The sequence below is a fragment of the Caloenas nicobarica genome, chromosome 9 (genome assembly GCF_036013445.1).
Source record: "Caloenas nicobarica isolate bCalNic1 chromosome 9, bCalNic1.hap1, whole genome shotgun sequence".
NCBI lineage: Eukaryota > Metazoa > Chordata > Aves > Columbiformes > Columbidae > Caloenas > Caloenas nicobarica.
The window spans coordinates 22,954,464-22,970,150 of NC_088253.1; the positions used below are offsets into that span (position 1 = coordinate 22,954,464).

At 62.9% G+C, this 15,687-nt stretch overlaps 3 protein-coding genes across 3 annotated transcripts in view; 1 reads left to right on the top strand and 2 right to left on the bottom strand.

The window, feature by feature from the left end:
- Positions 1 to 3,103, bottom strand: part of PIEZO1 (piezo type mechanosensitive ion channel component 1 (Er blood group)) — a 25,179-nt gene extending 22,076 nt beyond the window's left edge. The window contains exon 1 of the mRNA XM_065640996.1: positions 2,936 to 3,103. Within this exon, the coding sequence (XP_065497068.1) occupies positions 2,936 to 2,999 (64 nt within the window). The 5' untranslated portion in view covers positions 3,000 to 3,103. The remainder of the gene's footprint in view (positions 1 to 2,935) is intronic.
- Positions 3,104 to 5,321: 2,218 nt separating this feature from the next.
- On the top strand, positions 5,322 to 9,866 carry CDT1 (chromatin licensing and DNA replication factor 1). The gene is made up of 10 exons (XM_065640937.1): positions 5,322 to 5,798; positions 6,113 to 6,277; positions 6,371 to 6,573; positions 7,042 to 7,236; positions 7,341 to 7,486; positions 7,751 to 7,854; positions 8,130 to 8,318; positions 8,686 to 8,820; positions 8,902 to 9,103; positions 9,201 to 9,866. The coding sequence occupies exons 1-10, from the start codon at positions 5,436 to 5,438 to the stop codon at positions 9,362 to 9,364; spliced, it is 1,866 nt and encodes a 621-aa protein (XP_065497009.1). The 5' UTR covers positions 5,322 to 5,435; the 3' UTR covers positions 9,365 to 9,866.
- Positions 9,867 to 11,442: 1,576 nt separating this feature from the next.
- Positions 11,443 to 15,466, bottom strand: APRT (adenine phosphoribosyltransferase). Its single transcript, XM_065641083.1, has 5 exons — positions 15,383 to 15,466; positions 14,397 to 14,500; positions 13,385 to 13,518; positions 12,433 to 12,511; positions 11,443 to 12,313 (listed from the first exon to the last, which is right to left on the bottom strand). Exons 1-5 carry the CDS (start codon positions 15,460 to 15,462, stop codon positions 12,171 to 12,173), a joined length of 540 nt encoding a protein of 179 aa, XP_065497155.1. The 5' UTR covers positions 15,463 to 15,466; the 3' UTR covers positions 11,443 to 12,170.
- Between the last annotated feature and the right edge of the window lie 221 nt (positions 15,467 to 15,687).

Genomic DNA, 15,687 nt, shown 5'->3' on the forward strand with positions numbered 1-15,687 from the left:
CACCCACAGCCCTGTGGCTGCAGTCCCTGCATACACTGGGATGGGGACCGTCCGTGCCAAGGGGACAGGGACGGTCCTTGGGGCCCTCAAAGCCGTGGGCTCAGCACCAGAATGCCCGTGCATGTCTGCTGCTTGCACACCCACCTGCGCACAAGGGCACACGTTCCCATCACATGGGGACATTCCCAGACCCACCGTAATATTTCTCAGGTGCGGCTTGGAGTCGTGACAGTGTCTGCCACCTGGCAGCACCAAGCAGTGTCCAAAACACCCCCCTTCTCCTCGCCCAGCTGCAGCAGACACCCCAGCACTCTGCTGCAAGCGGGGTGCAGAGGAGGCAAAGGGTTAATCCCAGCCTAACCTGGGCTTTGCCAACAATAAAGCCCCCGCAAGCCCAGCCTGCAGCAACACCCCCGGACCCAGAGCTGCTCCCCTGCCACAGGCAGCGTGAGGCCCCACTGCACCCCCGGGGAGCCCCCTCAGCATCACCCACCCCAGTGGGGCTGTGCGGGGGCTTTGCAAAAGGCTCAGTCCCGCGGGACAGGCACCCCAGCACAGGCAGCCGGCCCTACGCCTCCCATCCCCCTGTGCGCCTGGGGAGGAAACGGGAGTTATTGCTCTTGGAGATAGAGGTGGCTTTTTTATAATATTTTTTTTTCCTTCTCTTTTTTTTATTTCCCTTCGTTTTATAAAAAGCACCTGACCGCAGGAGGCAGCTGGCTGCAGCCCACACACTCGCCAGCACCCAGGGTGGCTGGGACCCCCTCCAGGGGCCCCCCTGCACCTCCTGGCCAGGCAGGGGGCTCAGCCAGGACGGGTCATGTCCTCACCTCACCCCGGGTCAGGCTCCCCGGTTTGGGGGACACAGCAGCCCCAAGGAGGGGGGGCTGCCACCTTCACCCACAGCTTCTGCCCCAGCACCACAGATCCACACTGGAGCTGGGACCCAGGAGCATCATCCAGCCTGGGGGTCCCCACCCCAATCACCCCACGGGTGGGATGCAGGGGAGGCTGTGCCTCCCCACCACGGTGCACCCCGGCATCCCCGTGGGCAGGACACAGCCGAGGCAGCTCCCTGCCCTGGGTGTGGATACAGCCCGTGGCACAGCTGGGAGCCACACCGTGGGGTGCTGTGCCAGCCTGTGGAAATGGGGGGCTGCCCCATGCCGTGGGAGGCAGCTCCTGCGCCTCCACCCACCCCAAGCTGGCCGGGAGCCGCGAGGAAACATATTCCGGACGCTTGGGAAGAGCCTAATTGCTGGAGAAGGAAGGGCCGCAGGCGGGTCGTGCTCCAGGGCTCTTCCTCGCCTGCAAGGTGCAGCGGCATGAGCCACATCCCACCCCCACCCCGTGCCTCAGTTTCCCCCTTGGAGCGGGTGTGAGGCTCCAGGCCCCCTGGACCCCGCTGAGTCACCCCTACGGCTATTTTGACAAGCGGCTGGAGCAGGAGGGAGCTGCTCTCCCAGGACGGCCCCAAATTTAAACGAGCCACCTACGAGCTCGCCAGGGGGGTGACAATGACACCAACGCCACCGGCCACGGGAGGCGGCAGGTCCCAGACGCAACACCCCGTGCCAAAGCAGAGAGGACGGGCAAACAAACCCGGCACGATTTGGGGCCAAACCGGCGTATTTGGGGCACAAGGGCCCCATGTGGGCGGCCGCACCCAGAGGCCACGTATCGCCCCGCGCACCCACGGGACGCGCCCGGCGGCCCCGGTGCCCCGAGCGGCGGCCGCTGCCCCATGGGCCGGGGGGACCTTGTGCAAGCGGCCACCTTCCCTTCCCAGCCCCGTCCGTAAGCAGGGTTATAATTAACCTCCTCACATCCTGCGCGATGCACTGAGTCACTCCTCGAGCAAGGCAGAGCAAATAAAAAGAGGCTTTTTTTTTTTTTTTTTTTTTCTCTCTCGACAGTCACCGACTTCCTCTGCCAGCGAGGCTCGGCACGGCCGGCACCGCGCACCCCAGCCCGGCTCCCCCAAACGCGGCGGGGACAGGCTGCATGTCACCTCTCTGGGGGACACTACCCCAAAAGTCACGCCACCGCTTCCTTGAGCTGCAAACACCCCGGCATGAGCCCGGACCCTGCCCGTGCCCGGACACAAGGAGCCCGTTGAACAATCCTGTTTATGGAGAGGTTTTTCCTTTGCGTCTACGTAAAGGTAAACGGAGAGTCCCCGAACAGGCTCCCCCGAGCAGCCGGGGTTCAAAGAGCCGATTCTTGTTCTGCGCGTCCCAGGACACGGGTATTTTCCAGGCCGGTAGCCAGCCGGTTGCCTCGGTGGGTGGTGCATCTGCCTTCCGAAGGCAGCGAACGGGCCGGGAGCAGCCCGGGAGCCGCGGCCCTGCTGCAGCCGGGGTGGCTGCCCCGGGCCCCGCCGTGGCTCCCGGACCGTCCCCGGGCACGGAGCCAGGATGGGTGCCAGCTGCCCCCCAGCACCGCCCATCCCAGCCGCCCCCCAGCACCGCCGGCAGCCGGCCTGTCCCAGCACCCTCTTTGCCCTCCCCACCTTGCAAGAGGCAGGAAAGGGAGCGGGTGACACGGCCGTGCCCAAATCAGGCTGGTTTCAGCCCCAACCAGCCGCCGTGTGCCCAGTACTGCGGGTGCGGGTGCCCGCTGGCTCTGCCGACGGGGGGGACGACCCACATACCCAGGGCGCTGCCCCTACGCCCAGCCCGGAGAAGTTGCAGTGTTTCCCAAGAGTGGGCTCAGTCCCGCGTGGGGCTGAGGGGGCCGTGCAGGGCGGTCCCCCGTGGGTCCGGGGCGGGGGGGGGTCTCCATGGAGGTGCGGGGGGGGGAGGTCCCCCGCCTCCCGGGGCGGCTCCTCCAGAGTTGGGAAGCACCGCGACGCGGCTCACGCGTGGTGGGGGACACCGCGCACCCCAACACCCCATTCCCCCCCCAAACCCTCCCCAGGTGCGGCCGCACTTACCGGCGAGCAGGGCGAGCGGCAGCAGCAGCCAGTAGATCCCGGCGCACAGCGCCCGCCGCTCCATCCCGTCAGGCGGCGGAGCGGCCCATGCCCCGCCGAGCCCCCGCCGTTCCGCCCCGCCGGGGCTGGGCAGGCCCCGCTGGCCGGTCCCGGAGCACAGCGAGCAGCCGCGCTTTCCCCCCCTGCCCCGCTCCCGCCGCCCTTTATAAGCGGCACCGCCCGCCCCCCTCGGCGGGCTGGCCCGGCACGGCTCGGCCCGGCCCGCCCAGCGCCGCCCGCCGGCGCTGCAGCCCCGCCACTGCTGACACGAGTTGGCCGGTCTCAGCCCCGACGGCAGCGGGGGCGGCTCCCGGAGCGGAGCGCTGCGGCCGGGGAGAAAAGGGGGCGAGCATGGACCCTACAGTTCCCACCCTCGATTCCCGTTGGGCTATTGCAGCAGAGGGCGAAAACATATATATTTATTAAATAAATAAATAAAGCTGATGTGTTTCCTGTTTGCTTCGTTAAACAAAAAAAAAAAAAGAAAGACGCCGGAGGTAATTGAGGCTGAGTGCTCTGCTCGGGGCTGGGGCTCGGAAATGCCAGAGCCCTGCGGCCGGGGCAGCAACACGGCGTGGGGCAGAGAGCCGCTGGGCACAGCCGCCACGCTGCACCGGAGCAGGGTGCTCAGGAATGCACCCCTGGGAGCCGGGTCATGTGTCCCTGGAGCTGAGTGCACAGTCCTATATCACTGGAATTGGGTGTGCATCGCACACCCTGGGGAGCCAGTTGCACGGCCATGCACCCATGGAGTTGGGTGTCCAGGCAGGGGGACCTGGGTGCACAACCACGTGTCCCAGGAGCCAGGTGCTGCAATGGGGTGCAGGGCCACAGCCCCCAGGAGCCGGGTGCCAGCAGTGGGGGCAGCGCCGCAGGGCAGCACCCCAGGCAGTGCTGGTAACTGCCAGCCCCTAACAGGAACCATCAGCCCGTGAAATTTTCCACATTCTTCAGCTTCCCCACGTTTGTTTTCCAAACACTCTTAATAAACTGACATCCAGCTGGCATGTTGCCAACCCGCTCCCCACCTTGGTAGGCTCCACTCTCTTCCCTGGGTCCCTCCAGCACCCTTGGGGCTCTTACCCCCACTCAGGCCCGGACCCCAGATGTGCTGCAGAAGCTGCCCATGCCATAGTCCCCAAACCGCAGGCAGGATGGGCCTGAGGGCCCCCAAACACGCATTCAGGTGAGTTTTGCCAGGCGTAGCCCCTCAAGGGAGCTGGGATGGGCTGTGGGTGCCTAAACCACCTCTGAGCATCCTCAGAGCAGGGGCATGGCCCCTCCGCCTGGCCACATCCATCCTCATTGCTGGGACCCAGAGAGATTCACTTGTATAAATAAAATGCTTGTCAACATTGACCCACAGTGCTCTGCATGAGACCCCGGCACAGAAATTACCGCTGCAAAAGGCCCAGGCTGCATCCCCCCATCCAGATGGATCCAGGAAAGGGTGGTGCATGGCGCCTGTGCCGGTGTCTCGCTCCCAGCCCGAGCACCCACTGCACCGCAGCCGGGCTGGGAATGGAGGCTGTGGCAGTAAATGGGTGCGGGGAACGGCACCCCAGAGCCCTGCCTCGTGCGGCCGAATCCGGCCCTGGTCCATTTTGCCAGCCTTGCTCAGGCTTTAAGAGAGATGCTGGAGAACATATCAGCCCCATAATGTGCTGTGGGTACAGCCTGAGTGCCCAGCGAGGTGTTTTATGGGCAAAGAAGCTTCTCCGGCGTCCGGGCAGTGCCATTAGCACATGGCCACGCCATGGGGCAGGGGGGTGCCAGGGCATGGGGTGCTGCGGGTGCCTCCGGAGCCCCATAGCTATCGCTAGCCAGAGCACCCACTGCTCAGAACCAGGGATGTAGGAGGAGGCAGCAGTGGCACTGTCCTTCAGGGGACCCCACGGCCACCGCAGAGGTCTGGGCAGGGCTTGGCCCCATGCAAGCTGCAAAGAAGCAGCCCCCAGCCCCATGCACCGGGGAGAGCAGATAAGGGGGTGACCACCAGCCCAGGGGCTGGTCGGGTCCAGCAGCATTTCAGGCACTGTTTGCCTTGCTCTCCCCCTGCTCAGGGGTCCCCCAACTTGCAGCCCCCGTGCTCTGCACCAGCCGAGGGCTGGGCAGCCTCCATCCGTGCAGCGGGCACAGGGGGCACCAGCGGGTCTCCCGGACCAGCCGCCGCAGCACCGGCCACGGTCCAAGGACCGTCCCCCAGAACGGGTCTGATCCCCGCAACCGGGCAGCCCCTCGCTGGCCCCCACGTGGAGCAGCGCGGTATAGGAGGCGCGGCGCCTTTAAGAACCCCGTGGCGCCAATTCCGCCCCACGTGACCCACCCCGGCCCCGCGGTGGGCGGGGCTTCGGCCCCGCGGGTTCCCGCCAAGAGCGGCGGCTTTTGGCGCGCGCGGTCGCGGTTCACGTGTCGCCGCAGCGGGATCGGGACCGGGACAGCGACCGTGACCGTCACCGCCATGGCCCAGCTCCGCCTCACCGACTTCTTCGGCAGCACCAAAGCGGCTACCGGAGCCCCGGCCAAGCGCGGCGGCGGCCGCCGGCTCAAAGCCGCTCTTGCCGGGTCCCCGGTGCACCGGGAGGCGGAGCAGGATGGTGCCCCGGCGGGGCTCAGCGCCCACCCGCCGCAGCTGCCCGGTTCTCCGCGCACCCCGGCCCGCAGCGGCTCCCCGGCGGTGCGGGGGCTGGCGGGCAGGAAGCGGAGCCGCCGGGAGATGGAAGCGGAGTCACCGGCCGGGGCCCGGCCCGGGGAACCGAGCGGGAAATCGGCGCGGAAGAGGCTGGAGCTGCAGCGGGACGCGGAGCCGGGGCCGCCGGTCGCGGTAGGAGCTGCCGGGGGGAGGATGCGCCCTGAAATGAGGAGAGTGGGAGTGTAAAACCGGGGACCGTCCGGAGCAGCCCCCCCCTCCCAAGGGCTTCGCCCCCTCCTCTAATGCAGACCCCCCGCCCAGGGCTTACCCCTTTCTCCTGATGCAGACATGGCCCCCCCATCAGGGCTTGCCCTTAGGACAGACCTCCTATGGCTTCCTCCCACCCAGTTCAAGGCCGTGGTGGGGGGCACTGGGGAGGGGGTCCTGGCAGGGGGGTTCCCCGCACACCCCCTAGCAGTCTCTGATGTTCTTCTGCTCTCTCGCAGGCCACGAGGCCTTTGTCTCCGGCCACTGCTCGTCCCCCGGTGCCACCCTCGCTGGATCTGGCAGCACACCCCCCCGCCAGCACCACCCCGTCCCCCAGCCAGGGACAGGATGGGGGGACACAGCTTGGCACAGCCCCCCCAGGGAAAACAAGGCGCCTGCAGCGGGTATGGGACAAGTCCAGCTTTCTGCTCTGATCTTTTTGTGTGTCTTGCGGGTGTGCCAGCCCTGCTCTGACCGTGTGTCCCCTCCCCACCCAGGAGGACCTGGCCGGGCTGCGCAGCCGCCTGCAGAAGGTGACAGCACTGGCCCAGCTGCCGCCTGTCCTCGCCGGGGCCAGCACTGACCTGCGGAACCGTCTGGAGCAAGTGCGGCAACTGGAGCTGCGGATCCGTGAGAAGAAAGCAGGACACGGAGCCACATCTGGGGACACCAGGGCGGCAGCTCCTGCGGCAGAGGCCAGGTGAGGAGAGGCTTTGGGGTGCAGGCCCTGATCGGAGGGAAAATTGGGGTGTCCTGGCATCTGCCGCAGCCCTTTGCTGCTGCGCAGCCCTGCAGTGGTTTTGCAGGGGTCTTCCCACCCCTGTGAAGGGTTTGGGGGCTCTGCGGGAGCTGGACCAGCCCCACTCCATGCAAAGGGCTCTGAGTGTGGTCCAAGCTCCCCCGACTCTGCTGTGAGCCTTGGGGCATCCATGTGCCCGGGGTGGGTGATGTGACCCAGGCACTGGCAGAAGTTGCTCAGAAAAGAGTTTGGAGACAGGAGGAAGAGGTGGGGTGGGCACCCAGCTCCTGGGCTCCTGTCGGCAGTGGGACACCCATCCTGGCTAGTTTTGGTCCTGGCTGCACTTTCAGGGCTGTCCCAGCACTGCATTCACTGTGACCGGTGGCTGTTGTGTGTTGGGGAACGCTGATCCTGCTTCTTTCCCGGCAGTGAGAAGCCCCCCGCGTACCAGCGGTTCCACACGCTCGCTCAGGAGCTGCCCCCGGGGCTCACGCTGCCCTACAAGTTCAAGGTGCTGGCGGAGATGTTCCGCAGCGTGGACACCATCGCTGGAATGCTTTTCAACCGCGCCGAGACCATCACCTTCGCCAAGGTCAAGCAGGGGGTGCGGGACATGATGCGCAAGTGAGTTGGTGGCAGCGAGCAGCCCGTTTCAGGGTCCCAGCTGGCGGGGGGGCCGATGCCCTGGTGTTCCCTTGGGGTTCCCGACATCCCCGGTGCTGTTGCAGGCAGTTTGAGGAGCGGCACGTGGGGCAGATCAAGGCAGTGTATCCCACCTCGTACCGGCTGCGCCAGGAGAAGAACATCCCCACCTTCGGCAGCGGTGCGAAGAAATCTGAGTACCAGCTCACGCTGGAGCCGGTGCTGGGGGAAGGTACGTATGGCTCAGGGGCCACAAGAGCCGGGGGTCACTCGATGCGGGCTGGAATCCCTGAATCCACCGGGATGCTCTGTGCTTGGTCCATTAATCATCTGACACGTTGAAAGTGGAAAAAACACTTTTGGGGCGAGTGGGAGGATGACAGGGCAGCGATTCTGGCAGCGACTCAGTCCCATGGAGGGGCTCCCATCCCGTCCTTCCTGGGCCCTGTCGTGGCGTTGCCAAGATGCTGTGGGTGACACTCGTGTCTCCTCGCAGAGGAGAAGGTGGACGGCCGCCCGCACTTGTCGGCGTCGCGTTTGCTGGAGCGCAGGAAGGAGTTCAACTGCAACCTGGTGAACATTGTCAAGCAGCACCACAAGGTGAAACCCCCCCCTGGAGCCTCCCCTTTTGGGGTCCGGGGTTGCTGTGGTCACTGTCTAGAGGAGCAGGCTGGTGTCTCAGCTGAGGGATGTCACTGGTTCCTGTGGGATGCTCTGGGCACATGGTGTGGATGGGGAGGATGGCGGCTGGAATCTCTCCTGGCTCTGAATTTCCTCCAACCAACCTGCCAAACTGTGCTGGGAGTGTGGGGCAATGGCCAGCTCCCCCGTACCTGGCCTGCAGACGCCGTGACGCAGCTCTCGCCCCTCTCCAGGCATTCCTGGCCGCCCTCAACCCTCCCATGGTGGTTCCGGACGAGAAGCTGACCCGCTGGCATCCCCGCTTCAACGTGGATGAGGTGCCAGACATCAGCCCGGCAGAGCTGCCGCAGCCGCCGCGGGAGGACCGGCCGAGCACGGCCCAGGAGGTGCTGAGCTCGGCGCGGGGGGTGCTGCCCCCCAAGGTGAGTTGGGACTGGGGTCCGCTTCTCTTTCCAGGAAAATGTTACTGGATATGGGTTGGGAAGGGTCGTTTCGGAGCTGTGGGACTGGGAGCACTGAGGTGTTGGCAGGTGGGAGCGCCAGCCTGGCTGTTAGTGCTGCAAGTGGGGGTCTAGGACTGGTTTCAGGCTTAGAGGAGCTCTCAGTCCTGATTTTGGGGCTGGGAGAGAAGACGAAACACCCCGAAGCGTCCTCGGTGCAGGCAGGGATGGGTCGGAGGCGCTGGGGTGGGAGCGCTGGGCTGCAGGACGGCGGCGGGGGCGGCGGAGGGGAAACTTCTCCTTCCTCCCAGCTGTAACCCAACTCCTCCTCCCTCTTCCACATGAGCAGATGGAAAAAGCTCTCGCCAACCTGGCCCTAAGAACGGCTGAAGCCGATGCGGGGGAACCGGCGGTTTCCAAAGCACCATCCCCTGCCAGCACCTCCAGCGCTCTCAAAGGGGTGTCCCAGGCGCTGCTCGAGAGGGTGAGTAATTCACTCCTGGCCGTAACGCCGGGGCGGGGGGGACCTGCCGGTGTCTCACCCCCGTCTTCTCCGCTCCCCAAGATCCGGGCGAAGGAGGCGCAGAAGCTGCAGGCGCTGATGACGCGGGACGCGGGGCAGGAGGAGCGGCTGGCCATGCTGGGGCGGCTGCCGGCCATGGCCCGCGTCCTGCGCAACATCTTCGTGGCCGAGAAGAAGCTGGCGCTGCCCATGGAGGTGGTTTGTGCCCGGCTGGCCGACAGCTACGACACGCAGATGCCTCCCGGTAGGAAATGCAGTGGCCGGGGGGGGGTCTCCTGGCTGGAGGAAGGGGCTGGGGAGCCGAGCTCTGACCCAGCGGCCGCTGCTGCTCCTTTTCACAGGCGAGATGGAGAAACACTTGCGCCTCTTCGCAGAGCTGCTGCCTGACTGGGTGGGGATCCACGTCCTCCGGACAGACACCTACATCAAACTGGACAAAGGGAAGGAGCTGGGGCTGGTCACGGAGCAGCTCACCAGGGCGGCGAAGGAGGCAGAGGCTCTTTGAGCCCCCGAGGGTCGAGGCTTCCCCCGTGTGATCTTTTCTAAATGTAGCAAAACCCAACTGCGCTCCAGGATTTGGTGGTGAAGAAGAGCAAAATGCCTTAATTTAACTAATTACTCTGCCAGGGTCCATGAGTACTGTAGCTCCCCTAGCCCTTGAGCTGAAGGCAGGCAGTCCTGGGTCCTGGGGTGACAATGCAAGTGATGAAGAGAAGCAAATAACCTTCCAGGCTTTGCTGCCTTCTCCTGCAGGTTGGGCGTTGGAGGTTTCTCCCCAAGGTTTGATGCAGGTTTCTTCCATTAACCAGGCCCTGGTGGGGCGGAGGCAGGACCGGGCAGGGTGAGAGGGTGACAGCAGGAAGGAGTGAGAGAAGAAATCACAAACTGATGTTTTTGGAGTTCTGGGCCTTGTTCTGTTTTTAAGGGAGGGAAAAACGCATCTCCAGCGCTCGCTGGAAACAACTACAGGACTTGTCAAAACACATTTGTATTAAATGTTTTAAATATAGCTGCGTTAACCCAGCGCTCTGCCTCGGTGAGCTGCCTGTCTGTTAGCCCCGCGGTTCTCCATGGCAATTGGCACCGGCCGGCACACGCGGGGAAGGGCTGGGTCCCCGTCCAGCTCCTGGAGAAAGACTTACTGGAAAAAGTGAGCGTGGGTTTGCAGGGAACTGAATGCGGCTTTTGTAAATGGGGCTGGGGGTGGGTGCCGGGGGGGCTTTTCCCCAGGGGAAAGCCCGTGTCACTGGGCTGAAGTGGCTCGGGAAGAGGGACGAGGAGGGGGCTGATGGCTGCGGAGGTGACAGCCTGGCAGGAAGGGCAGCAGGGGGTGAGGTGGGAGCTGTGTCTCCCCAGCACGGCATCGGGCACACCTCACGCTGCTTTCTGAGCCAAGCTTGGCTGGTTTTAGCCTGGGACGTTGAGGATGCACACGGAAAGGTGGCTGTCCTTCATCCCTCTGGGCAGGGGATGTGCTGGTCCAGGGAAGCTCCCCCACCTGATACCGGGGGCTGGCAGCATCATCGAGCCCCATAGCACCGAGGAAGCAGGCAGGCCCTCCTCCTCCTCCGGGCCCCTGCTTGCCATCCTGCAGGCTGCTTGGCCAGCAATGCTGGCAGGAGGTAGCCCTGTTTGCAAGGAGGAGGTTGGAGGGATGCGCAGGGCTGGGGTGCGAGGCTGGGTACGGGCTGTACTGAACACCTCACTACAGCGGAGCTGGGTTTGGGAGAAAGGAACTGGGTTTGGAGAAAGGAGCTGCTTTCGGCAGCCTGGCAGGCACACGCGTGTGCCCCAGGGGAGCTCGCAGCCAGCTCCTGTTCTGCTGCTGGGGACAAAAAAACCCTTCCTCCTGCCTGGAAGCCAGCCTTGCACAGCCTCATCTCTACCAGCAATTACACCAAGGGCTGCGCACAGCCCGGCCAGCACAACGGCCCCATCCCCGCGCTCCCTGATGTCACCCTTGGCCCCGCACGCCGCCAGCTCTGGCACTGGCCAGGCTTGTGCTCACTTCCACAGCACGCAGCTGCTTTCCACGGCTCTTTGGGGTAGAACTGATTTTTCCCTTCTCTACCTCGCAGCGGGAACCGTCTCCTGGTGCCAAGTGTGCGTGCGAGGCGCTGCCGCCCTTGGCTCCGCGCAGGGGCTGGCTGCGAAAACGAGCACCCGGGGTAGGTTTCTCCCGGGGGAATGGAGTTTCTCAGCGCAAACTGAGAAGCTGCTGAAGTGGCTTTTCAGGAAACTGTGATAAAAATAGCCGTAATAGCCCTTACAAGTGTAAGAGCAGGGTGTGCAGCATCCCCACGCGTGGGATGGGGAGGTGAGCAGAGCTGCGGGGGTTTGGTTTGTGCTCCACTGGGCATTTCCACCGCAACCCAGTAGGACCAGTTAAAGGTGGATGTCAGGCACGGAGAAAAGATACCTGAACTGCTCAGTCCTGGCAAGCGATTCCTTCCATGCGATTGGGGTGGCAAGGGGGGGGTCACGGCACAGCCTGGGCTTGGAGGAAGACACGAGGGTAATGAACGGCTTCAGCTACTGCAAGAACAGCTCTGAGACAGTTTAGAAAAAATAAAAATAAGTCAACTTTTATTTTACCACTGAGTTCAGCCCCTGCTAGGACAGGGACACAGTCCTTCATGTTTTCAGGCATGTGAAAGTTTTGGCACGCTGGGTTTTAGCTGCTCCTGTGACCAAACTGAACTGTGCTAGAGGAGCATCTCCAAACCCCATGTCATCCACCACATAACCCCAGTGAGACCAGCGGAGCTCAGCTGCAAACACAACACTTTTTCTTTCTTTTTTTTCTTCCCCGTGGCCTTATCTGACACCAAACACACCAACAATAATGGGCTCCAAACCAGCATCATCCTTTCTACATCCTTATGCCCCAAGGAGAACACAGCAGAGGAATTAGAGATTTATCCCTTAAACAAATCATCACTTTGTGCCCATCTTCTGTGTTCCTTTGGCAAACTTAATGGGTTCCCAGGCAGCTGAACCAAAAGGGAATTCTGGCCCCCTAAGCTGTCAGACCTCTCCTGCCTCAGCAGCAGTATTTCCACTTTGGTCTCCTAAAAAAAAAAAGAATCAGTGAAGCTGCATCTTGGTCTCGATTCCCCCAGAACAATCAGGCTGTTCCTTCTTCCCAAAAGGATGAACTCCAAAAAGGATCTTAACACGCCTTAATCTGTGGCTTGGAAAATTAATAGGACTTATGGTTGTATGGCATCTGGTCAGGACTAAAACTGTAGATTCCCACCCCCTTGTGACACCCAGAAAGAGTCACTGCGTAATTCCCTTCTGGTTCCTCCTCAGTCGTACTGCAGCAGCGAGTAGAAGGGGACAGAATTGAGCTTTTCCACCCCTTTCAGGGGTTTTAACTCTATGATCACCAGGCACTCCAGGACTTCAGCCTTCAGCCTCTGGACCAGCTCGCAGGCTGCACACAGGGTACCTGCAGAAACATCGTCACTCAAGGAGCAGGACCGGGGGAAGTCTCAAACCCCACGGCCGCTGCTCCCAACGCACGAGTATGTGGATTCCACATGCTCCAACGCCCTCTGCTTCTCTCACCTCCAGTCGCAAGCAGGTCATCTACAATAACTACTTTTTGTCCCGGTTCCACGGCGTCACTCTGGATTTCAAGTTCAGCCTGTGGAGTGGAAAGAGCAGCTTTATTTTAGTCTTGACTTACAGAGAAACACTTCACCAACTTCTAACACATGGTGGAATGCAGACAAGTCTTTGGTGAGATCAACCTTAACACTCAGCACCTAAACCCCCCCCAAAAAACACATGCTCCAGCTACAGGGAATTGCCATGGAAATATCCAGCAGGTTAGGTGATTGCTGGGCCAACCCTCTGGCACGTCAAGATCCTGAACATTCATCAAGTGAGTTATGGTCCCATCTTGAAACCTTATCCTGAAGCAGTTCTCCAGTGGGGAAAATCTCCTGTAATGCCCTGGGCTGGAGCGCTGAGCCAGATCCAAACTGTCACAGGCACGTCCTGTGTCAGAGGAACTTGTCCCAGGCAGGGGTTGGCCCAAACAATCCTCATAAATAACGCCTGGATTTGGTGTTTCTGCTGCTGGTCCCTACCTGCCATTAGTTATTAGGCTGCGGGTTATTAGGCTCTTTAATCAGAGAGGCTGCGGTGTTAGGAGGCGAGCACTCTGTTTTGAAGCCATGCAGTAAAGGCATTCACTTATAGCACTTACTGGAAGAGTGGGAAACACGCTCCACGTTCATGCCCCTGAACTCAAGCCAAAGAAAGCAATTTAGCACCAAGTCTTATCACTTCTCCCCCCCAAAAATCAGTGCGGCTCACCGACACAGAGCGCGTGTCCGTGGCTCGGGAGGGAGCTGCCCCACCAGGGCACGGGGACACTCAGCGCTGCTCCTGAACCATCGGCACCGGCTGCAAAACCCAACTTGGGGACCCTCCGCTGGGTTTATCACCCTGCCCCCTTGCTGACACCTCCCCAAACCAGCCTGGAGACCCTCTTGTCCCCCCTGGACATTACCTTGCCATACTCAAGGGTGTAGGAGACCGACTCGGTGGGGCCGGGAAGCTTCCCCTTCTTCCGTATGGGCACGAAGCCGATGCCCAGCCTCTGAGCCAGGGGGGGGCCGATGAGGAAGCCGCGGGAGTCCAGGCCTGGGGGGAGCAGAGCAGCACAGACACTCAGAACAAACTGGGGGTGTCTTTGTACGATACCCCAGATTTACCCTCCCACGTTCACGGAGGTCTCTAGAAACAATTTGTTCATATAGTTGTTTTTGCGGGCTAAAAACACAAGCACTACATTCCTGCACTGCCTGTGTTCACCAAAATATGCTGCTTGACAGGCTTCAGGGCACCGCATCGATCCCCCCATCAGCCCGTTTTATTCTCCTTCTTAGAGATAAGCTCGGCAAAGCTCCCACACAGCCAGGGACTTTGCACCGCTGGTGTTCAGGCTTCAGTTATCATGAGGCATTTGGCCCCGGTTTGGTCCAGACGCCTTGAACTCTGGGCTGTTGCCCAACCCGAGCAGCGCCCTCCTGAGCGAGCACTGCCACGCTCAGCCGCTTTCATAGGTGCGCTCTAACTCGTTATCACCACAAAGGCTGTTTCTGTTGGCTTGAGAAGGTCCCCTGAGAAGGAAAACATGCTGGAACAGGGTCTGCCTGCCGTGGGGACTGTGTGAGACCTTACAGGCACGCCTGTAAGATTTTTACATCAGACTTTCAGTACTACCTGACTCTTTTTTTAAATGATGAAAGCAATGAATTACGAAATTGTCACTGAGGTATCATTAGATGGCATCTGCCACATCCAAATCCAGTATTTCAGGAAACTACAGAAGTAAGTTAAGGGTATAACCTGGCCAGTATTACCGTACGATAGAGGCCAACATTTGGGTGGTTATAATGACCAAGGGCTACAGTATTTGCTGCCCCATTAAAAGAGGAGCCTCCCCACACCTCCCGCCCAGGCAGCCTGAGGACACCGTACTCTGCACTGGCCTCAGAGATGTTTCAACCAACACCCACCTGCAATAAAGTCGATTTTGGGGAAAGATGCCCTCAAATGATCTTCCAGAAGATCAATCAAAGTCCTGAAAGCTGCAGGATCCTTCAGCAAGGGGCTGATATCTCTGCAAGAAAGAAGGAGAGCAGTTATAATAAAACCTCCGGGGGCTGGGCTGGCTTTCCAGCGAGCTGCTCAGCCCCGGGGGAGCGGGTCCTGCCTTGTGCTGCCAGGAGCGGGCGAGGGGAAGGATGGGATGCAGCGGGGTGCCGTGGAGGGGATGCCGGGGGGGATGCGGAGGGGATGCCGGGGGGGGGATGCCGGGGGGGATGCGGAGGGGATGCCGGGGGGGGATGCCGGGGGGGGATGCGGGGGGGGATGCCGGGGGGGGATGCCGGGGGGGGATGCGGGGGGGATGCCGGGGGGGATGCCGGGGGGGGATGCCGGGGGGGGATGCGGGGGGGGATGCCGGGGGGGGATGCCGGGGGGGGATGCGGGGGGGGATGCTGGGGGGGATGCGGGGGGGATGCCGGGGGGGATGCCGGGGGGGGATGCGGGGGGGGATGCGGGGGGGGATGCCGGGGGGGGATGCCGGGGGGGGATGCGGGGGGGATGCCGGGGGGGATGCCGGGGGGGGATGCGGGGGGGGATGCGGGGGGGGTGCCGTGGAGGGGATGCCGGGGGGGATGCGGAGGGGATGCCGGGAGGGGATGCCGGGGGGGTGCCGTGGAGGGGATGCCGGGGGGGATGCCGGGGGGGATGCCGGGGGGGATGCGGGGGGGGTGCCGTGGAGGGGATGCCGGGAGGGGATGCCGGGAGGGATGCCGGGGGGGATGCGGGGGGGGTGCCGTGGAGGGGATGCCGGGAGGGGATGCCGGGAGGGATGCCGGGGGGGATGCCGGGGGGGGATGCCGAGGGGGATGCGGAGGGGATGCCGGGGGGGATGCGGAGGAGCTGGCAGCGAGCCCCCAGCCCAGCCCGTCCGGTCCCACCCCCATCCCCGCCGCACCGGAACAGCACACCGGGCACCGGGAAGTCGGCGAAGGGCCGGACGCGGTCGCGGACCCGCCGCAGCCGCTCCTCGCTCATGGCGGCCCCGCTCTGCGCAGCTCCGCACCGCGCAGCGCCGGGCGGGGCTCCGGGGGGCGGCTCCGCCCCGCCCCCGGCCCGCCCCCGGGTACAGCCCGCACGGAGCGCCGGCACCTCGGGGTGCGGGGCGTTGTTACCCCGGTGCATGGAACTCCGGTATCCCGGGGGACAGAACTCTGGGCCCCCCGCTGCACGGAGCTCTGGCACCTCCGTGCACAGAGCCCG

Coding starts and splice junctions, on each gene's coding strand:
- CDT1 (XM_065640937.1), top strand. CDS start 5,436: ATGGCCCAGCTCCGCCTCACCGACTTCTTCGGCAGCACCAAAGCGGCT. Junction 5,799..6,112: donor AGCCGGGGCCGCCGGTCGCG/GTAGGAGCTGCC, acceptor GCTCTCTCGCAG/GCCACGAGGCCTTTGTCTCC. Junction 6,278..6,370: donor AAACAAGGCGCCTGCAGCGG/GTATGGGACAAG, acceptor CTCCCCACCCAG/GAGGACCTGGCCGGGCTGCG.
- APRT (XM_065641083.1), bottom strand. CDS start 15,462: ATGAGCGAGGAGCGGCTGCGGCGGGTCCGCGACCGCGTCCGGCCCTTC. Junction 14,501..15,382: donor GTGCCCGGTGTGCTGTTCCG/GTGCGGCGGGGA, acceptor TCTTTCTTGCAG/AGATATCAGCCCCTTGCTGA. Junction 13,519..14,396: donor CAAAATCGACTTTATTGCAG/GTGGGTGTTGGT, acceptor TGCTCCCCCCAG/GCCTGGACTCCCGCGGCTTC.